Consider the following 26,806-nt stretch of genomic DNA (forward strand, 5'->3'; position numbering starts at 1 on the left):
ACTAATTCTAATACGTATCAGGAAAAAATGCCACCAGCAAGCACATCAGTCCGTGCACTCAGCAGCACCACGTAGGGTGAGCATCTTAACAAACTGCAAGGCCAGAGTTTCACTAGGTGCTTTTTCTGGGCCCTCCGGTTAGCAGATGAGAATCATGGCCACTGACGATCCCCGGGCTTGGGGAGATGGGTCTCTCCTGCCACCCTGGTCCAGTGGCTGTGGACAAGGGTCTCTGGGCAACGTTGCAACTGGACAGTCCGTGAGGGCGAAGATGCATCCACAGCACCCCAGCTCAGGCTGTGGTAACAGGTCTCCTTTCTCAAATCAGACACCTTACCCGGGGATTTTGAAACATTTAATCAGAAAAGACTCTGGCATTTGAAAAGTTAGGTTGATAAACTTGACACAGTCTTGATATTAGCAATTTATCTATTTATACATTGTCTAAGAAAATAAGGTCTGTGAAGACATCCGCAAGATATTGAAGAGTTCGTTACAAGCTACAGCAAGCTGCAGATAAGTATCCAGTTTAATTATAACAAACTGCCGCCAGCAAATTTAACTAGGTATATAAAAACATTAGTCAAATACAATTCTCTGGAAATATACATCATACCTACAGTTTGTCGGGTTTTTTGTTTTCGTTTTTACAAGGAGATTCTTCGTGTTTTCTCCCTCCCTTTTAATTCTCAAAATGGCCAATCACTGTATGGTCCTGGATCTCCAAGCTATAAAACTGAAATATGTGTTCCCAGCATAGCAGATGGTGACCAGAAAGGCGAAGAACTACAGGAAACAAAGCATAATAGAAAGAGGGCTTAGGGCACATTCTAATTAGCAAAAGTTATCATTTCGCCTCCATCGAATCAGGCACTCACAGCATCCCTTAACTCCAGGCTTCCTCATCTAAAACTGCTTTATTGGTTCAATTACCTTCCTTCTGAAATGATCTCTGGCTATGCTGGTTGTTTGGGTTTTGTTTTGTCTTGTTTTTTTTTTTTGGTTGTTTTTTTTGTTTTGAAACATATCTGGAAAGCTTGTAGTTCTGCTCAAATAACCACAGGCTGTTCACTTTGGGTTGACTATGGTGGGGTGGCATCCGAGAAAAGCACATCAATTCCTAATTTAGTACAGGCAATTTTAGACCAGGGCTTAACCTCAGACTGTCATACGATCAGTTAAATAAAGGAGTCGAGTTTGTAGGAGGAAGCGATGAACCCACGTGGTACGAATGGGGAGCAGGGAAAATGCAGGCCCCTCTTCAGGGGCAGCTACTGCCCAGTTCCGGTGGATTCTTGCTGTAGGATAGCTTGAGCCATGTGCTGCTACGGCGTGTGATTTTTTTTTTTAAGTTTATTTATCTAGTTTGAGAGAGACAGAGACGGTGCTGGTGGGGGAGGGGCAGAAGGAGGAGACAGAGAATGCCAAGCAGGCTCTGCGCTGCCGGTGCAGAGCTGGATGCGGGGCTTGAACTCACGAAACCGTGAGATCATGACCTGAGCCGACACCAAGAGTCGGACACTGAACTGACTGAGCCACCCAGGTGCCCCAAAGCTTGTGATTTTTAATGTCATGCACACCACACTCTCTACGTTTGAGTAGAGATTTTCAAATATAAATACAAGAATATAATGAATGGCTATATTATCATCAGTCAGCCTTCACACTATCATTTTGGCATTCCTGTCTAACTGCCCCCCACTCCCCTGCCAATGGCTCCTTTGGGGGATGGAATATTTTAAGGCCAATCTCAGAGAAACTTCTAGATTTAGTTTTTACAACCAGAGCAACAATACACACGATGGCTTAGAAATGCAAACCATACAGAAGCGTGTGTGTGTGTGTGTGTGTGTGTGTGTGTATATATATCACAAAGCAGAAGCCCCTCAGGCCACTCCCCTCGTCACCCAGCCACAGTCTCTGGAAGGAACCTCTGTTACTGTGTACTTCCCTCCGCATTCCCAGTGCATAAACAAACATCTCTACTTCTCAAAAAAAAAAAAAAAAAAAAAAAAATCATAGTGTGCTCATTGTTTTGCAACTGTCTCCCCACTTGAACTGTAGTCAGTAGAATTATTCTTAGACGGCCACAAATAGATTTCCTCCCTCAAATACTTACTCTGTTCCAAACTATCTGGCTTTCACTCAAGCTGGGTCTTTTAGCCTCTGTGCACCTCAGGCTGTCGGGAGGCCCCACTAATTTTCGATGCTTTCAAACCACAAGCTAATGGCCAGTGTGTCACAACTGTGGGTGGTGCTTTCCCCCTCCTGCAGATAATTTGGGCCTCCTCCTGGATCTCCAGCCCCAGTGGGAGGAGGAGACTGTGATCCTGACCATGAAGGTTTGTGGGGGGGGGGGGTGGGGGTGGTGTTGAAAAGGCTCACTCACCGATGAGGCTGCCCAGCTGTTGAAGTTGTGGCTATCCCTCTCCGGGGAGACAGAAGAGGCATCCACCACAGCGGCCGAGAGGTATAAGACGAAGGCACTGCCATTAAAGCACAGACCCTGGGAGAGACAGAAGGGTGGGGTGGTCAGGGAGTGTGGAAGGTCTGGGCACCTCTGGACTTGAGAAGTGGCCAGGACCGCATGCCAGGTGTGGAAAGGGTGCATCTGGACGCTTGGGAAGGGCTTTTTTTTTTTAAGTTTATTTTTTATTGAAGGGGACAGAGAGAGAGAGAGAGAGAGAGAGAGAGAGAGAGAGAGAGAGAATACACAAGCGTGTGCAATCAGGGGAGAGGCAGAAATAGAGGGAGAGGGAGAGGGAGGGGGGGGGGGAGGGAGGGAGGGAGAGAGAGAGAGAGAGAGAGAGAGAGAGAGAGAGAGAGAGAGAGAGAGAGAGAGAATCCCAAGCAGGCTCTTTGCTGTCAGATCCCGATACAGGGCTCAATCTCATGAACCATGAGACCATGACCTGAGCCAAAATCAAGAGTCAGATGTTCAACCGACTGAGCTACCCAGGTGCCCCCCACCCCCGAAGCAGCTCTTCAGGGCCTCTAGGAGGAGAGGGCTTAACACCAGCTTATATACAATACAACCAGACACCCCTCACCTGTCCCCCAAGATACTCAGGCTGCCTGCTCATCCCTTCAGCCACTTCTCTCTCTCTCAATTTGCTCTTAATCCTTGCTTCACCCAGATTTCAGCCATGGTGACCTACTGGCTGAGGAAGGCAGGTAGCTGGGGGCCCCAGCAAGATCTGCCTGGCCCATGGCCCCAGCAGGTACAGCCCTTGAGCACCTGTCCCTGACCCAGAGCTGGGAGACAGCCTTTCCCAAAGCAGGCGAGCTGATCCATTTCCCTGCTCTAAGCAGGGCGGGACATTTAGGTGAACTCCTCAAACCTAGCAACAAGTTCTTCAAACTAAAAAGAAGATTATACATATTAATAGAGCCCTTTGGGAACTAATCTTTCCCTTGGCTTCACCTTATTTTTTCCTATTCTTAGAGAAGACAGATATGTAAATCCAAGCAGGTATTTGGTTTTCAGCTATATTTAAACTCTAGGAAATCATACGAAATGTGAAATGTGCGAAACCTGATCCTATCTGAACAAGGGTGAGAGGAGGGGGTGGGGTGGGGCAAAACTGATGCAGAAACCAAAGCTTTATATAGGTAGGAAGAAGGTGGCTCTCAAGGAATAGATCCTCTGTGGTCTAACAGCTCTCCCTCAGGAATTCAGACAGACAGGAACAAATAGGGGCAAGGGGAGGAAGCAATATCTTTTTCTTCTTAGGGAAAGAAAGGCATGTAGAATTTTCCAGATGCAGGTCCTAGCGTTCTGAGGTGGGTTGTGTATCCCTGTTGCCTCCTCCACACTTATATTATGCCGGGTTAACGAGATTAACCTTTATGATAAGGGTAGTCCAGGATTCAGGGTATCCCCTGATGCTCATCTGCATAGAAATGTGTCCCCAAGAAGACGTGATTTCCCTGGATGACTCATTATATTTGCTGGTTGTGGGGTTTTTCTGGGTCCAGAAACACATTTGTGCATTACAAAAAGTTTTTATAATTAATTAATTAATTTAGAGAGAGAGAGAGAGAGAACACAAATGGAGGAGGGGCAGAGAGAGGGAGAGAGAGAATCCCAAGCAGGCTCTGCACGGTCAGCACAGAGCCCGATGCAGGGCTCGAACCCATAAACCGTGAGATCATGCCCTGAGCCAAAGTCGGATGCTCAACCGACTGAGCTGCCTAGGCACCTCCCCCAAGTTTTTTTTTCAATTACACATTACCTCCAGAGTTTTATACATTTGCTATCTGCCAAATAAAGGTCTCTTCATACATATTTTTAATACTGAAACAGCTAAAGGTAATTACCTCTGAGGAGTGGGGGACCTTAGTTTTCACTTTGTGGCCTTTCCACAGGTAGTAGTTAAGTTTATTTTTATTTAATAAACTAGTCACGCCTTACATTCGAAACATTAAAATGCTTAAGAAAAAAATTTAAAAGTAATGCATATTCATGGTAACCAAACAAAATCCAGTGTGGATAGAAGAATCTGGAGTAAAAAGTCAGTCTATTTTTTTCACCTCAGCTTTTTCCTTTGGGATATAAACAAACACCCAATTTTATACAAAAGGAGTCATAGAGTAATGTAAACTTAGAGGTGTTTTTTTTTTTCTTCACTGAAAAAGATACCAAGGGCAATTTTGCATGCCTGTCCAAAATGCCTGACCTCATTTGTTGTCTTAACACAAATACCTTAGAATCTAACTTTCCTGTCGATGGGCATTTCACGTTCCTAGTTTTCCCAGGGTCACAAATGGCTACTGTGACGAATGTCTTTAAACAAGTATTTGGGGGTGCCCATGCATGTCCAGTCCCCACACCAGGGGAGAGATGACGGAGACAGCATTCGCAGAGGTCAGCCTGGTCAGGACTGCCCTGACAGTGGCCCTGGGCCTTGTCCCCACTGCTGGGTGCGTGAAGGGCCGCAGACGGAGTGGTGACAAGACTCCCTGAGGATATGTGTCCCCATCCCTTAGTAAGTGTGCCCCAATCCATTTTTCCAAGGCTCTCTTTCCCTTGGAGAGAAGCAGGGAAGGGCTTTCTCCCCCCCTGCTGGGTAATCACAGCCTCCATTCCTGCTACCTCAGTGTGGAAACTCCTCCTGCCCGCCTCCCCCCACACCATCTTCCTAGGACTCCCAAATTAAGTATGTATGGGGGATGCCTGGAGTGGGAAACTAGTGAAAACAGGTGGAGAGAGGAAAGAAAAAAGAAGGGCAAAGAAATCAGGATCTGAGATTGTTTTTTTCTTTTCCTTCCTTCCTTCCTTCCTTCCTTCCTTCCTTCCTTCCTTCCTTCCTTCCTTCCTTCCTTTATGTTTATTTATTACTTTGAGAGAGAGACAGAGGGTGAGCAGGGGAGAAGCAGAAAGAGAGGAAGACACAGAATCCAAAGCAGGCTGCAGGCTCCAAGCTGTCAGCACAGAGCTCGACGTGGGGCTCAAACTCATGGACCGTGAGATCATGACCTGAGCCAAAGTCAGACACTCAAACGACTGAGCCACCCAGGTGCCCCAGGATCTGAGATTGCTATAGAGGTTAAAGAACAGAGATCTGTGTGGCTACAGAAGTGGTGGATGGTAACACACAGCTTCGGTAGCCTCTGGAATATCACTGAGCTTCGTCGAAACACAAGGTCGCACTGCTCTAGAGAAGCAGGACCCGAGTCTGAGACTGCTCAGGCTGAAAAAACCCTAGAGCACCCCCCCTGCCCCCCACCAACTCAAATGCCAGTTCTCAAAGCATCCCCGGGCCGCAGGGAACCCAGAACAAATACAGTGTCTTACCAAAGTTTCCCAACTACTCCGTTTTGGGAGAAGGTGGAGGGAGGCTCTTCTTTTCTGAAATTTGATCCCTCTTTGGTACAGAATGTCCTCCCCCCCCCCCCCCAAATAAAGGCACACAGATAAAAACTCTCAAATAGCTGGCCTCCTTGTTGGCCCTCCACCGTGTAGCACTGGTGTCCACGACTGACCAAACCTAACTGCGGAGAGAGAACTCCTCATCCCTTCACAGTGGAGAGGAGGAAGGTCCTCTCAGCTCCAGTGATTTCCCAAAGGCTAGGACCAGGGCATTTGTGAACCCTGGCCACCAAGGAGATTCCAGGGTTGACGGCTGTGGTTGGCAGCAGGGGACCTGCTTCCCATTCCCTGGCTATCAAAACCCTTTCGGTGTCTATTTCTTCACCTGCAAAATGGAAATAATCCACTCCGTGTTTGCAGTTAGTGTGAGGTGAAATGATATAATCTATGAAGGACCCAGCCTGACCTCTGGCACACAGTAGGTGCTTCATGAATGGTGGCCGCTACTGCCTATAAAAGGAAGCTGTGCCCTCTGCCCTGTACTGCTCAGAGTGCTTGCAATGAGGCCGACGGGGATGAGCTGTGGAGGATGAATCCTCAGAAAATGCATTTGTGCAGGTCCTGGTGCTTAGTGCCCCAAGGAGGACAAACGGTATTGCTTTGAAGTTTTAGCTCAAATCAGATTTGTCACAAAGCACATCCCAGCCTCTCTGGGTGACTCATATGGCCCAGAAAACATGCCTACAATTGAGTCAATTCCAGTGCAAAGCTCATGCCTTATCAAGCAAAGAGCTACAGGCAAAACTATGAGACTGGTTTTTGTCATGTCCCATGGGCTGGTCTCCCAGCCAAGTTCCCAGTGGATGAAAGCCTGGTCTGCTCATCCCTTCTTGGCAATCTCAGATTCCCCAAATGCTCTGAGAACCAAAAGTAAATCCAAAAGTCATCTGGCAGCAAAAGCTGACTTGTACTGACATGGGGGCAATGCAGTCTTTATTACCCCTCTTTGCAGGAAAATGCACGTGTTCGTGCAGAAATGCTAACATGTCTGATTAAAGTGCCGCCCCCAGATTCAGGATCTTACGCAGTAAATGCACCAGATTATTTATCTTTCTAAAATTTGAGGGGGTGGAAATCCTGATTCTAAACATATCTGGCCTAGGGGCGCCTGGGTGGCTCAGTCAATTAAGCATCCGACTTCGGCTCAGGTCATGATCTCAAGGTTTATGAGTTCCAGCCCCACGTCAGTCTCTGCACTGACCATGTTGAGCCTCCCTGGGATTCTCCCCTCTGCTTATGTGCTCTCTCTCTCTTTCTCTCTCTTTCAAAATAAATAAATTCTAGAAAATAAATTTAAAGAAAAAGAACCTACAGAAAACATGCCTAGGAATTGAGACTCAGCAGAAGTGGAATTAAAGGTACTGCTCATTCTTGCATCTTAACCATTGGCTCTCCCGTTATAGTTTCCAAGTTCTCTTCCTCCAAGTTCACAAGTACTTTCCTCAAGACATCCTTTAAGACCCATCTTCCTCCCAAACGGCATTCCTCCCGTTCCTCCAGGTCACTTGAATGATGCCCTCTCCCCGTATTCCCACGTGGCTGTCACTTCGAGGTGCTTTCTACCTTTTGTGATTCCCCACATCCAGATGAGTCTTTCTTCCCGGTGCCCACCCAGCGAGGCAGGACGCCAGTTCCAACCAGGCTGCGTGGGCCGCCCCAGGCAGCTACGGGCACCTCGGCTGGAGTTACTTTCAGAGCCTGCCCCACGTTCCCAAGAATCATAACGGAAAATCCTCACGTTCGTATTTGGGGAGACTGTTAAGAGTCTGTCAATGTGTTCCGTGCAATCAAATGAGACCTGTTATTTGTGTATGTGTGTGTGTGTGTGGGGGGGGGGGGTGGTTAACTTAGCTAGCTCTGAAAGCAGCTCCCAGAAAGAACCAGGCCAGATCCACTTGAGCAGTGAGGCCGCTAAAGCCTGCTAGCTTTATTTCAATCTACACCACACTTACACACGATGCTTCAAATCTGGCTTATCAGTCACTTATTTGGAACTGGATAGTTTTTTGATCCACTGGTTGAAAATAAGCAAACAAAAAGATAGTATCGCTCCGAGCCCTGTTTTGTACACACACACGTGTGGCACCACTTGGGTTTTTTTTTGGTTTTTTTAAATCGTGCAGCCAGTCCAACTCCCCAAAAAGATTATAAATTCTCCAAAGGCAAAGGGGACCTCACCTTTTATCTCTGAGCTCCCCTCAGGATGTGTGTGATCAGTCTTCAAGATGTCACTAAATGCTGCCTCCTCTCTCAAGAGTTCCCAGCTGTCCCAAGCTGAGGTGGTAGTTTCCATCACACTTTGTACATACCTTCACTTTGCTATATGTCATAGGGTACCATGATGGGTTGATTTTCTGTGTTAACCTGACTGGGCCACAGATGCACAGATATTTGGTCAAACATTATCCGGGGTCTATCTATGAGGGCTTCTGGATGATATTAACATTCAAATCTACAGCCTGAGTAAAGCAGACTCTAATGTGGGTGGGCCTCATCCAATCAGTTGAAGACCTGAATCGAACAAGAAGGCTGAGTAAGAGAGAACTGCTCCTGCCTGACCGCCTTGAGCTGGGACATCAGTCTTTTTTCCTGCCTTTGGGCTTGAACAGAAACATCAGGTTCCCTGGTCCTCAGGCCTTTGGGCTCGGACCAGAACCACACCATCAGTGTGTCAGGGGTCCAGCTGGCTGACAGCAGATCTTGGGACTTCCCAGTTTCCATAATCATGTGAACCAATTCCTTCTAATAAATCTCTTCCTGTGGGTGTGCACGCACACACACACACACACACACACACACACACACACACACACACACCCTATTGCCTATGCTTCTCTAGAGCACTCTAATACAGACTTTGTATCGAGAGTGGGGTAGACAGATTTGGAGCCTGGAGTGGAACTGATGCTATAACAAATACCTAAGAATGTAAAAGTGGCTTTGGAACTGGATAATGAGTAGCGGCTGGGGAGTTTTGAGGAGCATACTAGAAATACGGATGTTGAAGGGGATTCTGGTGAGGGCTCAGAAAGAAAAGAGAAGAGCTAGAGAGAAAGGTGCCATCTTCTTAGGGAATACATAAATAATCACAAACAGAATCTTAGTAAAAGTGTGCATGTTGAAGGCCACTGTGGAGAGATCTCAGTGCACACGTGGGGAACACGTTTTTGGAAACTGGAGGAAAGGTGATCCTTGTCATAAAGTGGGAAAGAATTTTGCTGAACTGGGTTCTATTGTTTCATGGAAGATAGAGCTTACAAGCAACAAAACTGGATTAACTGGATATTTAAATGAGAAGATTTTTATTTTTATTTTTTTTAATTTTTTTTTTTTTTAACGTTTATTTATTTTTGAGACAGAGAGAGACAGAGCATGAACAGGGGAGGGTCAGAGAGAGAGGGAGACACAGAATCTGAAACAGGCTCCAGGCTCTGAGCTGTCAGCACAGAGCCCGATGCGGGGCTCGAACTCACGGACCGTGAGATCATGACCTGAGCCGAAGTCGGACGCTTAACCGACTGAGCCACCCAGGCGCCCCTAAATGAGGAGATTTTTAAAACAAAGTGTGAAAGGCAAGGCTTGGTTCCTTCTGTTTGTAGTAAAATGCAAACGGAAACAGATGAATTAATGAAGAAATTGTTGGGGTACCTGGGTGGCTCATTTGGTTAAGTGTCTGACTCTTGATTTAGGCTCAGGTACATGATCTCACAGTTTGTGGAATCGAGCTCCACATCGGGCTCTGCACTGGCAGCACAGAGCCTCCTTGGGATTCTCTCTCTCCCTCTCTCTGCGCCCCTCCCCTGCTCTCTCTCTCTCTCAAAATAAATAAACTTACAAAAAAAAGAAACCGTTAAGCAAAAAAGAAGCAGAACTTGATGGTCTGGAAAATCCTTGGCTTAATCCATATTGTAAAAAATAAGAAAGCTTGCTCTGAAGAGAACACCAGAGGTGTGGCCGAACAACCATTTGATAAAGAGATCATGGGTGCAAACCACAGATCAAATTTTGTACAGGCAGAAGTCAGAAACAGGTAAGGGATTATACCTGTGAAACACTGCCAGTCTGAATGAAAGTGGGTGGAGATGGGACAAAATAAAGGAGCTCTGTCAAATTTCTCGGATTCTATAGGATAGAATGATAGAGCTATTTGGCTGTGAATATGCGCCTATCTTCAAGAACAAAGAATGAATCATCCAAAGGCCATTCAGAGATCATCGGGCCCAGGGGACAGGCTGGTTGCTCCTCAGTTGCAATGAGTTGGGCTGCTTCCCTGGTGTGAGCCAGGACATCTCCACCTGGTGCCTCAGGAGTAGGCCCACCCTGTGGAGGTATGGGGGTGACAAGAGGTATGGGGGTGACGATGCCACCCCAGTGGGCCTGGAGGTCAGAGCACTGAACCAAAGAGGCTTATTCTGGAGCCTTAAGATCCAATGGAATTTGCCTTGTAAGTTTTGGGCTTGCCTGGGGACCTGCCACTCCTTCCTTCTTTCCTGTTTCTCCTTTTTGGAAGGGACTGTCTATCTTGTGCCTGTCCCACCAGTGGGACCCATAACTTGTCTGGTTTCACAGGCTCCCAGTTGGAGAGGAATTCTGCCTCAGGGTGAATTCTACCTCCAATCTCAGCATATCTGATTTAGATGATATTTATAGGTGAAACTCTGGATCTTAGATTTCAGTTGATGCTGGAATGAGTTAAGACTTTGGGGGATGTTGAGATGGAATGCATGTATTTTGCATGTTAGAAGGGCAAGATTTGGGGGAGCCAGGGGCAGAATGTTATGGCCTGAATGCCTATGTCCCCCAACGTTCACATGTTGAAGCCCTAATTGACAGAGTGATGCCATCTGGAGATGAGGCCTTTGAGAGGTAATTAGGGTTAGATGACGTCATGAAGGTGGGATCCTCCTAATGGCATCGGCTCCCTTATAAGAAGAGATGAAAGAAAGCTCTCACCAGACACCAGCTACGATGAGGGACCATAAGGCAAGCTGAGGGCAAAGCACAAGCTAGCACACCCCCCGCCCTCCAGGTAGGCTATGTGTGACATTCCTCAGGCTCTCCTGTCTACCCAAAAACAAAGAAAAGGGAAAAACAAATGGTTAACTGATCGAGATCACAGTCTTGCAAGACTGAGTCTCCATCAGTTTACAAGATGGATGTAAATTACAAGAAAAAGGCAATCTTATCAATAGCCTAATCTCCAGAAACCTTACAAACTCAGTTTCCTGGAGTCCCTAATATCACCCCTCCCCTCCATAGTTGTGGGGAACAAAGGCAAGAAGGAAATAGCAGATAAAATTAAATTTCTTTGCAACCTGCAGTCCATTGACAAATACTTGAGGCAAATACAGTGGGTAACATTTCTCCAGGAGCCCCCGACCATCCTAATGTCAATGTCTTACTAGAGGGAATACAACCTTAGTTTGAAAATAGCGGTCCTCCTGTATCTTTGGAGTCCTTGTTAGCATATGAAAGTCCTTTGGGAGGCTTCCCTTTTGTCTTTACCTCCCCCAGTTCCATAGTATATAACTGGTCACTCTTCACAACCCCAGTGCAGCTCTTTCTGCCCACGGGTCCTGTCCCCGTGCTTTAATAAAAATCACCCTTTTTTGCATGAAAGACATCTCAAGAATTTTTTCTTGGCTGTCAGTTCCGAACCACCACTACTCCAAAACCTCATCAAACTGTACTGATGCCTGGTTTTAGACTTCCAGCCTCTAGAAGTGTGAGAAATAAATTTCTGTCATTTAAAGCTACCAGTCTGTAGTATTTTGTTATGGTGCCAGTGCACACTAAGGTATATTTTCTTATCTATTTCACCCCAGACTGTATGTTCCCCTTAGATTATCCTGCACCCAGCATGGTGCCTGGAGCCAGGACAAGCCTCCAATCCCCCTTGACCACACTTGCTTCCAAATGTTAGGACATCTATTTATTCTAACAGTAGTTTCATTTTTCATTCTAATCCTGTACACGCTATGCATCCCAACATCAAAGAGCTCTGTGTGCAAGAAAGTGAGATCTGCCAAGGCTGGGGCCCTGACGTACCTGTTTTCCAGGGAACTAATAAAGAACTGAACTTCTCTTCATTCAGTCTTCTGAGAACTGGTCCGCTATTTTGCCTAAAAGAAACTCCTGGGGGTTCTAGGATGGCTCAGTGGATTAAGCGTCCGACTTCGGCTCAGGTCACGATCTCACGGTTCGTGGGTTTGAGCCCCGCGTCGGGCTCTGTGCTGACAGCTCGGAGCCTGGAGCCTGCTTCGGATTCTGTGTCTCCCTCTCTCTCTGCCCCTCCCCCACTCACACTGTCTCCCTTTCTCTCAAAAATGAACATTAACAACAACAGCAACAACAAAAATTAAAAAAAAAAAAAAGAAGAAATTCCTGGACTTTCCCATATGCTCAGTTTCACACTCAGGTATAATCACCCTAGAGACAATAGGATAACATAAAGATTATCTGCTGTGTTGGGTTCTCCCTGGCTTTGCCCTCTGCTTTGCCGGCAGGGAGACAACTGAATTGAGGAAAGAAGGACTAAGTTCCAACCTGCATAGCGGGCAATGGACAATAACAACACCCCAGGCCTCCTTACCACTGTTGTCCAGGGCACCTGTGGGATCCTGGTGTAGGTCATTGTTATGTAGATGATGAGGAAGAAGACGGTGAGGACCCAGTAAAACACGGCTACAAACATGACCCAGCCAAAAGCAGGGACCCGGAAGTACTCGGTTCCGGCGATAAGTGTCCATACCAGCAGTCCCAGAACCTGCAAAATGGTAGAGGCAGTGGAAAAGAAAAGGGAGACACAAGGAGAAAATAAAGAAAGAAGCAGAGACAGAGGGAAAAAAAATTATATCAAGTGTCCATTACAGCTTTTATTCATATTTCCACATACACACAACTAACAAATATAAAACGGGTTGCAAACTCAGGTGCCCATAAATGCCAGAGGTACAATTTATTGTCAAATTGGTTTGAGGGCCAATTTTTTAAAAAGTAAACTCTACCCCCCCCCCCCAAGTGTGGGGCTTGAACTCACGACCCCAAGATCAAGAGTCACACGCTCCACTGATTGGGCCAGCCAGGTACCCCTGTGGTGCACCAGTTTTCTTAGATCTTTCTTTTTTCCTCCAAGAAAACACAGCAACTCAAGTTTGTACATGACGATCTTGATTTTTAAATATTTATTTAATTCCTGGGAGAGTGCTAGCAGGGGAGGGGCAGAGAGAGGGGGACAGAGGATCCAAAGCGGGCTCTGTGCTGACAGGTTGACCGCAGCAAGCCCGACGTGGGGCTCGAACTCACAAACTGAGAGATCGTGCCCCGAGACAAACTCGGACACTCAACCAACTGAGCCACCCAAGTACCCCGATAATCTTGATTTTTAAATGTTAGCACTAATGATGATTTTTAAAACGCCATGAGGGGACAAACCACACACATCTGTGGCTGGAATCTGCTCACAGGCCAATACTTGTCAAGAAAACAAGACTGCAGGTGTACTTGAGGTCTACTGGGACTGATCCACTCTCAAGGGATGAATCTCTGAGGATACCCCACGGCCACTACTGTCTGCGCCCCCCCCCCGCCCCCCACTTTCCCTCACGCCCCTCCCTCTCTTCCTTGCAGAGGGCAAGTAACACGTGGCCTGAGAGAGCTTCTGAAAAGAAGAACAAGCAAGGGCCCAGGGCAGATGCCGGCATTCAGCGTTTTAACCTAAGTTGTGCATTTATTTTTTTTTATTAAAAAAAAATTTTTTTTAACGTTTATTTATTTTTGAGACAGAGAGAGACAGAGCATGAACAGGGGAGGAGCAGAGAGAGAGGGAGACACAGAAAAGTTGTGCATTTATTCCGGTAACAGCCATCCAAATCTTCACCACTGCTGATGAACAAGACCAAAGCCAAAGCCAAATGAATGTCACCCATGGACTAGAGGCAGGTTTCATCAAGGGAAAAGAAACCGATCCAAACTGCAGGCGTCTTTAGCCCTGAACAAAGGGAAGCAGCGACAAAGTATGCATCTCGCATTCCAGTACCTTCCAGGGACCAGGACTTTATTCCTAAGCCATGAAGAAGTTAGATCTAAACCATATCCCCAGGAGACAGCATCAGGAGCCCAGGCAGGCTCTGGCTGCAAGTTCTGGATTGCTGTGTGACTCAGGACAAATTATCTCATTTCTGCTTTAGCTGTGTTCAAGGTGTAGGGAACAAAATACTAGAGAGACTTTAATCACAAAGCTGGGAAGATGGTTTTCACTCACTTGTTTAACCCTTGAGAGCACCTAAACTCTGCCAGGCCTCCTGCTATCAGGCCCCAAGGACGGGGTCAGGCACACATTACTGAACACACCCTGCTGTACATAACTTAAAGCCTCGTGGGGGGAAATATCTGCATAATTCTAATTGTGACAAATGCTGTGAAGGAAAATGAAGGCTGTGGTAAGGGTGTATAACAGATATGACCTTGTTGCAGGCATGGGAAGTGTCAGGGAAGGCCATGCTGAAGAATACCCTCCAGACCCAGTAAGAGCTAGCGAGAGAGACAGATGGGAAGACAGAGTTCTAGGCACAGAACTTGCGTCCGGAGCGGGGAAGGGCTTTGCTGCCTTCTAGAACCTGTAAAGAAAGTATAGAAAGTTAGGACACTGGTGCAAAATGTTAGGTTGGGAAGGGTCAGATTATATGGGCCCAGGCGTAAGTTCTTTATACTGTCGCCAGCTATAGACCCAGAACCTGACCTTTACTGCCTCACCTGCTTGTACTTATCAACCTCTGTCCCTCATTTTTCCTTAAGCTCTTCTTTCTAGCTTATCTTTTAACTCAGGCAAAAGACCGGACGGGCATAACATCCCATGATAGAAATTGAAACTACTCCTCAAGCAACAGGAAGTGGCCGGACCACTCACAGACCGGTTTGCACTTAACCCCCACTCACGCCTGTGCAGATAGACCATGGAGTGACCCAGGGAATGACCAACAGTTACCTTTACCTCACTGTAATACTAAACCTCCACCCAGTCTCCAAGTCAGAGGGCAAGCCTCACCTCATTTATGTACAGGCATGTTTCCTTAAGGCGCACGCGTGGCCTTATGCCCGCCTCTACATACGATGACAAGGCTCCCCTATCTAAATATTCATCCTAACCCTAAATAAAAGGAACCCTTTCACCTTGCTTGGGAGTCAAGGCTTTGAAGTTATTCCCCTTGATCTCATTTGTTGCAGATAAAGTTTCCTTTGTGCCACAACTCCACCAGGTGTGGTTCCTTCTATGCCTCACCAAGGAGGGAACTCATGTTAGTTTGGTTGTGATACCACTCTGGCCGATCGAGGAGAATGGACACATGGAGGGGAAAGGTGTGTGTGTGTGTGTGTGTGTGTGTGTGTGTGTGTGTGTGTGTTCACGTGCGCGTGCACTCATAAGCAGACAAGCTCAGAGACTGTCACAATAGTCTCAGTGAGAGAAGATGACATATTCAAGACTGAGATGGTGGCAGTGAATATATGCAAGTGAGGGAATTCGAGACAGACTTCAGCAGCAGCTAGGACGTTAATAGACTTCACAGGTTAGGCCAGGATAAAGTGGAAAGACATGCAGAGTCTCTGGAAAGATACACAATGTGCATTAGGGTGTCATTTCCTCACCTGGAACAATGAAACAGGAACAGGTTAACAGGCTGATCTGAACAACAGTTCCTCAGTTGTTCAACCCATGCAATCTGAGGTGGTCAGGGACTCCAGATAGCGATTAGAAGGGGACGCTGCAGGGACAAGAGTGCAGGCCCCTTTTTAAGAAGGAAGACACATATGGGCCACCTGGGTGGCCAAGTCAGTTACGCGTCCGACTCCGGCTCAGGTCATGATCTCACGGTTCATGAGTTCAAGCCCTGCATCTGGCTCCCTGCTCCCAGCAAGAAGCCCGTTTCAGATCCTCTCTCTCTACCCTTCCCTGCTAGAGCTCTCTCTCTCTCAAAAATAAACATTAAAAAAAAAAAAGACACTGAAGCCCTCAGACAGGTTTCCAAGGGACATTTTACACTGCTCATGGAGAGAAGCCCACCTCTCTGGTACAGTTTGGATGCTGTGCTGGAGAGCACTAGACAGACTCTAAATGTTGCTGTTTCCCTTCTTTAGAGTTGAAAGTCGCTGTTCTTTTGATCTAGTTGATACTGTACACGAATTCCAAAGCAATGCTTAATGGAGATGTGTTTTTATGCTTACATTTGTGGCAGCAGAATTTATCGAAAGTGATGTACAAAATGGGACAGAATTCCGGAAAGTGCGAAGCCTCACACTAATGGGATTTCGGGCCTGAATTCAGCATAACCGACAGGTAATCTACACACATATATGTGACACTCATTGGATCAGTGAGACAGGTAGTAGATGTAATCCAGCGTGGTGGTGCCTGAAATAACATCACGGCGTTCTTGATTCCAACTGAAAGGGTAAGAACAACCCTTTGTTGATGATGCACCCAGGAAACATTACGGTGTGTGAAAGAAGCATGGCAAACAGGGTTAGGGTGTCTTTCCAGGGGAGTGCAAGGGTTTAAGAGTCTCCAGTAGAAGCCCGTGTCCAGCTCACCAGGCTCAGCTAACAGCTCTTGGCTCTGAATGTGAAACGTTTTTCATTATTAAAGCAGAGTCCACTGCCTAGAGACACTTTGTCTAATGTGCTAGCAGTGGTCATCTTTTACACACAGGGACAATGTCGTTAACTGAGCCATCTCTCAAAGAGCAGGAGTACCTGACCCATGACCTCACCAGCAAACACAGTTAAAAGAATGCCCCTGTCAAGAAAAGAATTCTACCCAAGTGAATTTCCTAGGTAACAGAAATAAAAAGCAAGCCTTTTGTCTCTTACTATAACTGATACTGATGAAAATCACTCCACAAAAATGTTATTCATCTCCTGCTGTGTGGGTGTATGTGTGCGTTCAAAACAAACTCTAGCTCTTTATTTGCTTAGACTACAAAAACAGTGTTTGTTTTTGTCACTGATGAGCATTTTTTTAGGCTAAGACTTTTTTGAATGGTAAAGCTAAGACTCAAAATTCGGGAGTGATAAATGCAGGTAAAAATAAACACAGCATATATAAAATATACAAAGAAGCAACAACCCCCATCCGCCAACTGTAAATTCTCAAGAGAAACCAATATAAAAATTTTAAATCTACCCTTCTTCTTTCCTTTGCATCTGTAACTACCACCAGTATATCCTTTTCTTTCTCCCTTGAAAATACGAATCACGCTGTGCACGGTGCTTATAACTTGCTTCTCTGAGTACACACACGATGCGGGACCTCCTTTCACGTTACTACGTACCGATCTAGGCCAATTTTGACAGTTGCCCGGTTTTCTATAATTCATGTAACCAGTTCCCGACTGAGAGAAATTTAAGTTTTCTCCTTCATGCTTGTATAAAAATGCCCAGGGAACATTCTTTTAATTTATACCTGAATTCCAGGATGGATTCTGAGAAGTGAAATTTCTAGGCTATACGAAGTGTTAGAGATACTGCCCAATTACTCATCCAAGCCTTGGACTGACTGTACTAAAGCATGGTCTTCCCTTCAACCCCAAGTTCCCTCGTTTTAAATATTTCATTTAAAAAAAAATTTTTTTTTAATGTTTTATTTATTTTTGAGACAGTGAGAGACAGAGCATGAACAGGGCAGGGTCAGAGCGAGGGAGACACAGAATCTGAAACAGGCTCCAGGCTCTGAGCTGTCAGCACAGAGCCCGATGCGGGGCTCGAACTCACGCGAGATCACGCGAGATCATGACCTGAGCCGTAGTCGGCCGCTTAACCGACTGAGCCAGCCCCTCGCTTTAAATATTTCAAACCCGATTAAAAAAGAAAGAGATCTCACATTTTGCCTTTCCCTGCTTTACTGAAATGCAGCATAGAGAAAAGTGTACAAATCCGAAGTGAACGATGAATTTTCACGAACGGGAACAAACCTGTGTAACCAGCACCTGCACCAAGAAACAGAATGTGACCAGTGTCCCGGACGCTGTAACCTCACTCCTACTTACTCCTTCCCTTCTCTGAGGGTAACTGACCGTCTTCCTGATTCCTATTACTCTGGATTAGTGTTGCTTGTTTTTGGACTCCACATACATGGAATCCCACAGTATGTACTCTTGCATCTGGTTTCTTTCACGCAGCATGGTGTGATTCAAGCACGACAACCGAATGCCATTTCTTCATTCTCCTGGCTACACGGCTGTGGTTCTCAAACATACCGATCTAGGCCAATTTTGACAGTTGGGCCGTGAGCATCAGAATCACCTGCCCGGCGTGTTAAACCACAGATGGACGGACCCCACCCTCAGAGTTTGTTTCTGTCGATCTAGAATGGGATCTGAAGATGTGCATTTCTACAAATTTCCAGGTGGTGCTGATGCTGTGGGTCCGGGGACCACACGCTCAGAACCACTGGTGTATAGTATTCCCCTTGTCTGTTGTAGTTTGCATTTTCCTGATCAGTGGTGACGATGGCACGACACCTTTTCAAATGCTTGTTAGCCACTTTGAGTTCTTTCCTTATTTATTGCTACGTTTTTTAAAACATCACTTCCTTCCTGATTTGTAAAGTTCTCTACATACGAGGGATGGTAACCGATCATATCTGTGGCAGTATTTTCCCCATCCAGGTTTGCTTTTTAACTATCTTTTTTTAACAGAGTCTTTTGTCATATGGAAGTTTTAAACTTTTACATAGTTAATTTTTTAATCCTTTTTATTTTTATTTTTTAATTTATTTTAATTAAAAAATTTTTTTCATGTTTTTATTTATTTTTGAAGGTGAGACAGACAAAGCATGAGAAGGGGAGGAGCAGAGCGAGAGGGAGACACAGAATCCAAAGCAGGCTCCAGGCTCTAAGCTGTCAGCACAGAGCCCAATGTGGGGCTTGAACCCATGTACCGTGAGATCATGACCTGAGCTGAAGTTGGACGTTAAACTGACTGAGCCACCCAGGCACCCCAATGCTTTTTATTTTTGAGAGAGAGAGAGAGAGAGAGAGCACACGCACAAGCCATGGAGGGGCAGACAGAAAGGGAGAGAGAATCCAAAGCAGGTCCAATCATGATGTGAGCCAAAATCAAGAGTTGGTCGCTTAACTGACTGAGACATCCAGGTACCCCAAACTTTTACATAGTTAATTGGTCCCCATTTAAGCCTTCCTCTATTCTTACCTGCTTAGGAAGGTCTTCAACACAAGATTATAAAAATATTGTCCTATAGGGGCGCCTGAATGGCTCTGTCAGTTGAGTGTCCTCTCCTGATTTCAGCCCACATCATGATCCCAGGGTTGTGGGATCAAGGCCCTCCTCTGGCTGTGTGCTGAATGTGGAGCCTGACTGAGATTCTCTCTCTCCCTCTCCCTCTCTCTCTCTCTCTCTCTCCCTCCCTCCCTCCCTCGCTCATGCACATGTACATGCTCTCTCTCTAAAATTAAAAAACCCTCATCTATTTTTTTACAGTTTGTATATAGGTTCAGATCTTTAATCCAACTAGAATTAAGTTCCATATATGGGGTGAGTAAAGGCTAATTTTAATTTTTTTCTAACACATAGTCAATTGATCTGTAATCATTTATTGGTGATTTTTCACATACTGGGTGAGTTTCTGGAATCTTTATTTTAGTCCAGCCGTCTCTGTGACTGCCGTTCGAGTGCCAGCTACCATAGCTTCAGCACGTACTTTAGGCTTCTGGATAAAGATGTCAAGTCGAACACATGAATCTAATTTTGCTCCTTCCCAAAACCATTCTAAAATTATCATGAGAATGGGATGAATAGGAAAGGAGACAAAAGCGACACATTTTTAGAAGCTTGGAACGGATAAAGGATAATGGACTTGGCCACTATGAGAAAGCTGAATGCTAAGCTGGTTGACAGGGAAAGTAAAGAACCAATGAGGCTCACTGCAAAGTCTGAAAAGACTCAGGCACCTCTGGGAGGGGGACTGGGAGAGAAGGGGGGGGGGTTGCTCAAGTAAGGAGGATTTGTGGAAAGTTGTTTGAAAGTAGCTGTGTCCTAGATGACTTTAAAAAAGTGGGGGGTGGAGGTGCCTGGCTGGTTCACTCAATAGAGCATGTGATTGTTGATATTGTGGTTATGAGTTCGAGCCCCATATTGGGCACAGACTGTGTAACAAAAGAGGGGGAGCGCTGGGGGGAGAAAGAAAGTAGCTGTGTCCTAACCTTCTGTCCTACTTTAAGCTACTGGGTGAATGCCCCACCTTTGTCATTGGTCTGCAAGTTTATTCTAGGTAGGGATTCTCAACCTCAGTCCTACTGACACAGGAGGCCAACAATTCATTGTTGCAGAGGGCTGTCCTGAGCAGGATATTTAGCAGCATCCCTGGCCTCTACCTACTAGATGCCAGCACCAAGCTTTCCCTCTTCCTCTTACTGATAATTGAAAACGTGTCCAGAAATTGCCAACTGGTTCCTGGGAGGAAAAATCACCCTGTTTGAGAACCACTCTAAAGAAGGTTTAAAAAAGGGGGGGGGGCGGAGGTCTTTGGACTGAGGGGCACAATTGAAGGTTTGAGTAACGACCTGAAAACAAGAGACTTCTATGACTCTTCTATGTGAAGACTTCCCTACCCTCCCAGTCCCTAACCTTTCCCTTCCATGGGTTCTTGGGGGTACTGGCAGCCAAGCCTTCACTCCCACAAGAGAAAAGGCCTTGGGGATTCACCAACACACAGCTTGGCCAGGTCAACCCACAATGAAGTTCCAAGTTGATAAGCCCCACCTACGTGCTTCGAGCATCCCAACAGCTTTGTACTCTTAAAACATAGGCAGACAACCAAGGTTACCAGATCTGTGATGGGGGAAGAAAAAAAAAAAAAAAGCTTGTATAATGGGGCAGAGAGCTGAGACCAAAAAACAAACTGGAAGAAAGGAACTTTGAAGAGGGAGAAAAAGAATCAGTATCCTCAGGGAGAAAAGACATTATAGTAGTGAACCAAAAACAGGTTACAGAAAGGACATAAATAGTCCTTCGGAAACAAATTAGCTTTGAAATTACAAATAGGATAGCAGAAATTTAAAAATGCAGTGAAAGTGTTACATGATAAAATTGAAGAAACCTTCTAGAAAAGATAGTGAAGAAACAAAAAGATGAAAAAAAAAAAAAAAGAAACCAGGATAGAGGGCAATTAGAGGACAGGTTCAGGAGGTCAACCACCTGAATGATATGTTTTAGGAATACAAACTAGAGAAAATGGAGGGAAAGATATCAACCACAGAATCACTGAAGAAATCTCAGAATTTAAGGACATGAATTTCCACATAAAAGGGCTCCCCTGAGAACCCAGCACAATGGATGAAAACAGATACCAATGAAGAAGGTAAATCATGAAATTTCAGCACATCAGGTACAAAGAGATTTTTTTATTTTTTTTTATTAAAAAAAAATTTTTTTAACGTTTATTTATTTTTGAGACAGAGAGAGACAGAGCATGAACAGGGGAGGGTCAGAGAGAGAGGGAGACACAGAATCTGAAGCAGGCTCCAGGCTCTGAGCAGTCAGCACAGAGCCCGATGCGGGGCTTGAACTCACGGACCACGAAATCGTGACCTGAGCTGAAGTCGGACGCTTAACCGACTGAGCCACCCAGGTGCCCCGAGAAGATTTTTTTTAAAGGACCAAAGAACAAACAGGTCACCTACCCAAGATCAGAAACAAGAATAGCTTTTAAGCTTTTCTAAAAGAAATAGGATGTTAGAAGACAGGCAAATGCCTTCAAATCAGATAATTATTTCTTTTTTTTTAGTTTATTTATTTTTGGGGGTGGAGGGGCAGCGAGAGAGGGAGGGAGAAAGAATCCCAAGCAAGCTCTGCACTGTCAGGGCAGAGTCTGGCTCAGGGCTCAAACTCATGAACCATGAGATCATGACCTGAGCTGAAACCAAGAGTCGAACACTTAACCGACTGAGCCACCCAGGCACCCTGGGAAAATGATTTCTAGCCCCAAAATTACCCAGGAAAATTATCAATGAAGAGCATGAGAAGAACACATTCCTCCCTCCACTCCCCCCAGACATGCAATGTTGGATGTGATTCACCAAAATGAGGGTAGAAACTCTTAAAAAGGAAACATGGACTAGACTAAGAGGAAAGCTATGCAGGAGAGAGGTGAGAGCAATCCCCAGGATGAGGGGAAATCAGGCAGGACAGGTGCTCCATGCCAGACTGGGACAGTGACTCAGAAGACAGGCATGACAAAGGCTATCACCACCTGCTTTATGTCACTTTACTTTCTTTTCAACCTGGTGAGGCTATTAGGAAACTTGCTCTACCAAAGTGAGGGAGGAAACCAAGAAACAGGAAGATAAGGGATCCAAGAAATTCAGCCCAATACAAAGGTAAAGGGAATTCCAAAGTGAAGGGAGGCCCCACGATGATTTTTATCATCTAAGATAAAGATGACCCTGTGACTATGTGATGTGACAGCCCTTGTGGGCAACTTTACTAAGAGGCTAATACAGGAAAAATGTGAGACAAATTAGCTACAAAAAAAAAAAAAAAAACCAAAAAACAAAACCTAAGCAAATAAAAATAGTTGTACTATGTTAATAACTTAAGTAAAAACCAAAAGAAAGAAACTGCAACAGTTATCTGTAGTTAGGTGTTCACTACAACCCTCCACCCTAAATAATATTTGCACAGAGATAACAATGAACACTAAATATCAACCTAAATGCATCATAACATGGAGGACAGAAGCAACAGGGATGGTGCTACGGACTGAATTGTGTCCAAGCCCCCCACCACCTGCCAATGTATATGTTGAAGCCCTAACCCCCTATGGGATGGTATTTGGAGATGGGGCCATTAGGAGGTACTTAGGTTTAGGTGAGGTCATGAGGGCAGGTCCCTCATGATGGGATTAGTGCTCTTACAAGATACCAGAAAGCACATCCCACCCCACCCCTGCACAGGCACCGAAGAAAAGTCATGTGAAGACACGGCAAGAAGGCAGCTGTCTGGCAAAACTAAAAGGCAACCGAGGAAATGGGAGAAGATATTTGCAAATGACATATCAGAGGGGGAGTATCCAAAATCCATAAAGAACTTAACAGACTCAACACCCCAAAAACAATCCAGTGAAGAAATGGGCAAAAGACATGAATAGGCACTTTTCCAAAGAAGACATCCAGATGGCTAACAGACACATGAAAAGATGCTCAACATCACTCGTCATCAGGGAAATACAAATCAAAACCACAATGAGATACCACATCACACCCGTCAGAATGGCTAACATGAACAACTCAGGCAACAACAGATGTTGGCGAGGATGCGGAGAAAGAGGATCTCTTTTGCACTGTTGGTGGCAGTGCAAGTTGGTGCGGCCACTCTGGAAAACAGTATGGAGGTTCCTCAAAAAGTTAAAAATAGAGCTACCCTACGACCCAGCAATTGCACTACTAGGTATTTACCTAAAGGATACAGGTATGCTGATTCGAAGGGGCACATGCACCCCATTTACAGCAACACTATAGGCAACAGCCAAGTATGGAAAGAGCCCAAATGTCCATTGATGGATGAATGGATAAAGAAGATGTGGCGTGTATATATATATATGTATATACGTATATACATATATATATATATATATATATATATATATATATATATATATAATGGAATACTATTCAGTGATAAAAAAGAATTAAATTTGCAACAATGTGGATGGAACTAGAGTATATTATGCTAAGCGAAATAAATCAGAGAAAGACAAATATCATACTATTTCACCCATATGTGGAGTTTAAGATACAAAACAGATGAACATAAGGGAAGGGAAGCAAAAATAAGATAAAAACAGAGAGGGAGACAAACCATAAGGGACTCTTAAATACAGAGAACAAACCGAGGGGTGCTGGCAAGGTGCTGGGTGGGGGATGGGCTAAATGGATGAGGGGCATTAAGGAGGACACTTATTGGGATGAGCATTGGGAGTTACATGTAAGTGATGAATCACTAAATTCTATTCCTGAAATTATTATTAAAAAAAAAAAAACAACCTATTTGGTGGTAAAAAGAAAGAAAGAAAGAAAGAAAGAAAGAAAGAAAGAAAGAAAGAAAGAAAGAAAGAAAGAAAGAAAGAAGGAAGGAAGGAAGGAAGGAAGGAAGGAAGGAAGGGGAAAAGAAAAGAAAGGAAAAAGAAGGCAGCTGTCTCCAACTGAAGGAGAAAAGTCCCACCAAGCACCGACTCTGCTGGCACCTTGACCTTGGACTTCCAGTAGGCATCCAAAAGTATGAGTTTAAGCTGTGGATGTGAGTAAAGTCAGAGGTGTCCCAAGTAGAGACCTCTGTCTCTTGGGAGGGAGACCCCGGAGTAAGGAGGTATTGAGGTGAGAACCGCCTTTTGTCATCAGCCTTTCAGTTCTCCAGGTATTTGACCACCCTACTGATTTCAGCTGATTCCCTAGAATTTTCTGGCTACGATGCCCACAAGAACAGTTTTGATGCTTTCCAATATTTATATGACTTGTTTGTGTTTCTTATGCCACATTAACTAGAATCTCCAGAACCATCTACCACATGACAGTGACAACCTTATCCTATTCTACTCTATTTATTTTCATGTTTACATTTGTGTGAGGTCTGTTGTTGACAGTTGGTGGGTGCCCTTTATCAAGCTAAAGACTTTTATTTTTTTAGGGAACTAAGGTTTCTTCTCCAACCTCCCTCATGAACAACAGGGTAATGAGCTCAGTTGAATGAATGTTTTGTATCTCCCTTTTAAAATGAAGTACAGTATTCCTAATATAGCTGAACCTTTTGATGACCCAGGGTCATTATGAACATTGAATGTTTCAATTACTGCCTTGTGCTTTGGCAGGAGGCTGTGTGCCTCTACTCTTAATGGTACCAGATACACGTGCCTTTCTATGAAGAATTTTTTTTTAATGTTTACTTATTTTTGAGAGAGAGAAACAGAGACAGAAACAGAGCTCGAGTGGGGGAGGGGCAGAGAGACAGAGGGAGACACAGAATCCGAAGCAGGCTCCAGGCTCTGAGCTGTCAGCACAGAGCCTGATGCTGGGCTTGAACTCACGAACAGCGAGATCATGACCTGAGCTGAAGTCTGACACTTAACTGACTGAGCCACCCAGGCGTCCCGAAGAACTTTTTTTTTTAATTGAAATTGTCAATGGTCATCTGTTGAGGCTCTCAATGAGCTGACTGCAACAGTGTTTCTCTGTCTCCTGTATGTACATGGCCCCCACACAAAGAAATCGGATGCCTTAGACTTCTAAAAATCACTCTGAAACACAAAATAAGTTTGCTTGTGAGGCCTCTCCTGTGAAGTTAAGTCTATGAAGCCTGTGAACTTTGTGACAGCTACAGAAGAATTACCTGACGGTGGTGCTAAAGGGTCTCATTTAGTCGAACATCCGCAGAGCATCTATTATGCGCCAGGAGTTTCTCTGGCACTGTTGGTGGGGCAGGAAATGCCACATTGCTATGGCAAACAGGTTGGCGGACTTATTTCTGCTTTTAGCATTGACTGGCATGAGCATCACTTACTGCATCTGTACATCAGCCTGGAAGACAGACAGGTGACTTGTGACGATCCACTAGGCTACTCTAGGAGCAAGGTACCAGCTGTTCCCAGCTGGCTTTGCCCAGGGGAACGGCACTGTTCCAGGCGTGAGCTCAGCACACCTCTAATGTACCTCACTGGGCTTTAAATCATTTACATACTTATTCCTTGCAATGAAGGGGCACTGGATATCAGCTACTGGAGATGTCCTTGCTGTCCTCAGAGTAGGTACACGGATGGGTATTTAACTATAAACTGTGTGAGTCCTATGAAAGGAATGAGGCTGATGTGAAAATGTAAGGCATAAGGACCCAAGCATGGATGGTCAGAGGAAGTCTGAGATGTAATCAGTGCATGGGAGTCGACCAGGCCAAATCTGCACGGTAGCGGGAATGCTGACACCGCGACGACACCCCACCTGGCGCTGTGAATCTCCCGAGGTTCTGTCCTAACACGGGAAGATCAACAGCAAGTCCAGTTCCAGAAGAAGCTGATTCATGGCCCAGCACTGGATGGATATCAGTCTCCAGACAGCATCCTCTCTCAAAGTCAAGGCTCACTCTGAGGTGGTCTGAGGGTCAAAGAAGGTTAGCGCTGGACGAGAAGTTCCGGAGATGCTCAGAAGCAACAAGCTTAGAATCACGAGGCTAGTTAGTGGTCAAAGCAGAATCAGCACGCAGCTGTGACTTCCAGTCTGGGGATGCTTTACTTTGTACTGTAAGGTCTTGATTTCTTCCTTCTCCTTCCCCACTCACCGTCTGGAGTGACGCTACCACTCATGGAAATTCAGACTGAGAGGCAGAGTATGCCTGGTGAGGAAGTCACACACTCTGGAGTCAGCCTGCCTGCCTTCCACTCCCTGCTGCTGGGCAAATTACTGACCAGAGCCTCAGTTTCCTTATCTGTAAAATCGACACAAGGATATAGAGACTTTCCTTGCAGGGTGTAGGAAGGCCACACAGTTAAGTAACACACGCACGACAATGCTAGGTGCCTGTCTGTTATTACTATTATGCTAGTATTATTATATTAGCAGGTTTACAAAGACTCAGGAGTACCTCCCCTCTTCCTTTCTTAGGTAAGAGCAGCCTTTCTCTGTAGTTCAAAATCTTTACACTTGCATGGAGCCAAGGAGTCGTATCTATTTCCAGCTCCCTGGATGTGTGGCTTGAGCTTGAGGGCTCTCCTGTAAGCAATAACACCAACACGATGGCAGGCTGACTGGACTGGGGGTGTTTGACCCTCAAGCTCTGTCCTCTCTGCCCAGTGTGGACACCTTCAATGTCACCATTATCGTGTCCTCTGCTCCTATTTGGTTAAATGATACGACGCCATGGCCATATGATTTGGCA

The 26,806-nt window shown here is 45.4% G+C and overlaps 1 protein-coding gene across 1 annotated transcript in view; it reads right to left on the reverse strand.

The window, feature by feature from the left end:
* Positions 1–340: 340 nt before the first annotated feature.
* The window catches only part of CMTM8 (CKLF like MARVEL transmembrane domain containing 8), a 106,160-nt gene continuing 79,694 nt past the window's right edge, over positions 341–26,806 (reverse strand). Inside the window, exons 2-4 of the mRNA XM_058729638.1 lie at positions 12,465–12,638; positions 2,390–2,506; positions 341–786 (exon numbers count right to left, since the gene is read on the reverse strand). Coding sequence (XP_058585621.1) covers positions 703–786; positions 2,390–2,506; positions 12,465–12,638 — 375 coding nt within the window. The 3' untranslated portion in view covers positions 341–702. The remainder of the gene's footprint in view (positions 787–2,389; positions 2,507–12,464; positions 12,639–26,806) is intronic.

This window comes from Neofelis nebulosa, chromosome 5 (assembly GCF_028018385.1).
Source record: "Neofelis nebulosa isolate mNeoNeb1 chromosome 5, mNeoNeb1.pri, whole genome shotgun sequence".
NCBI lineage: Eukaryota > Metazoa > Chordata > Mammalia > Carnivora > Felidae > Neofelis > Neofelis nebulosa.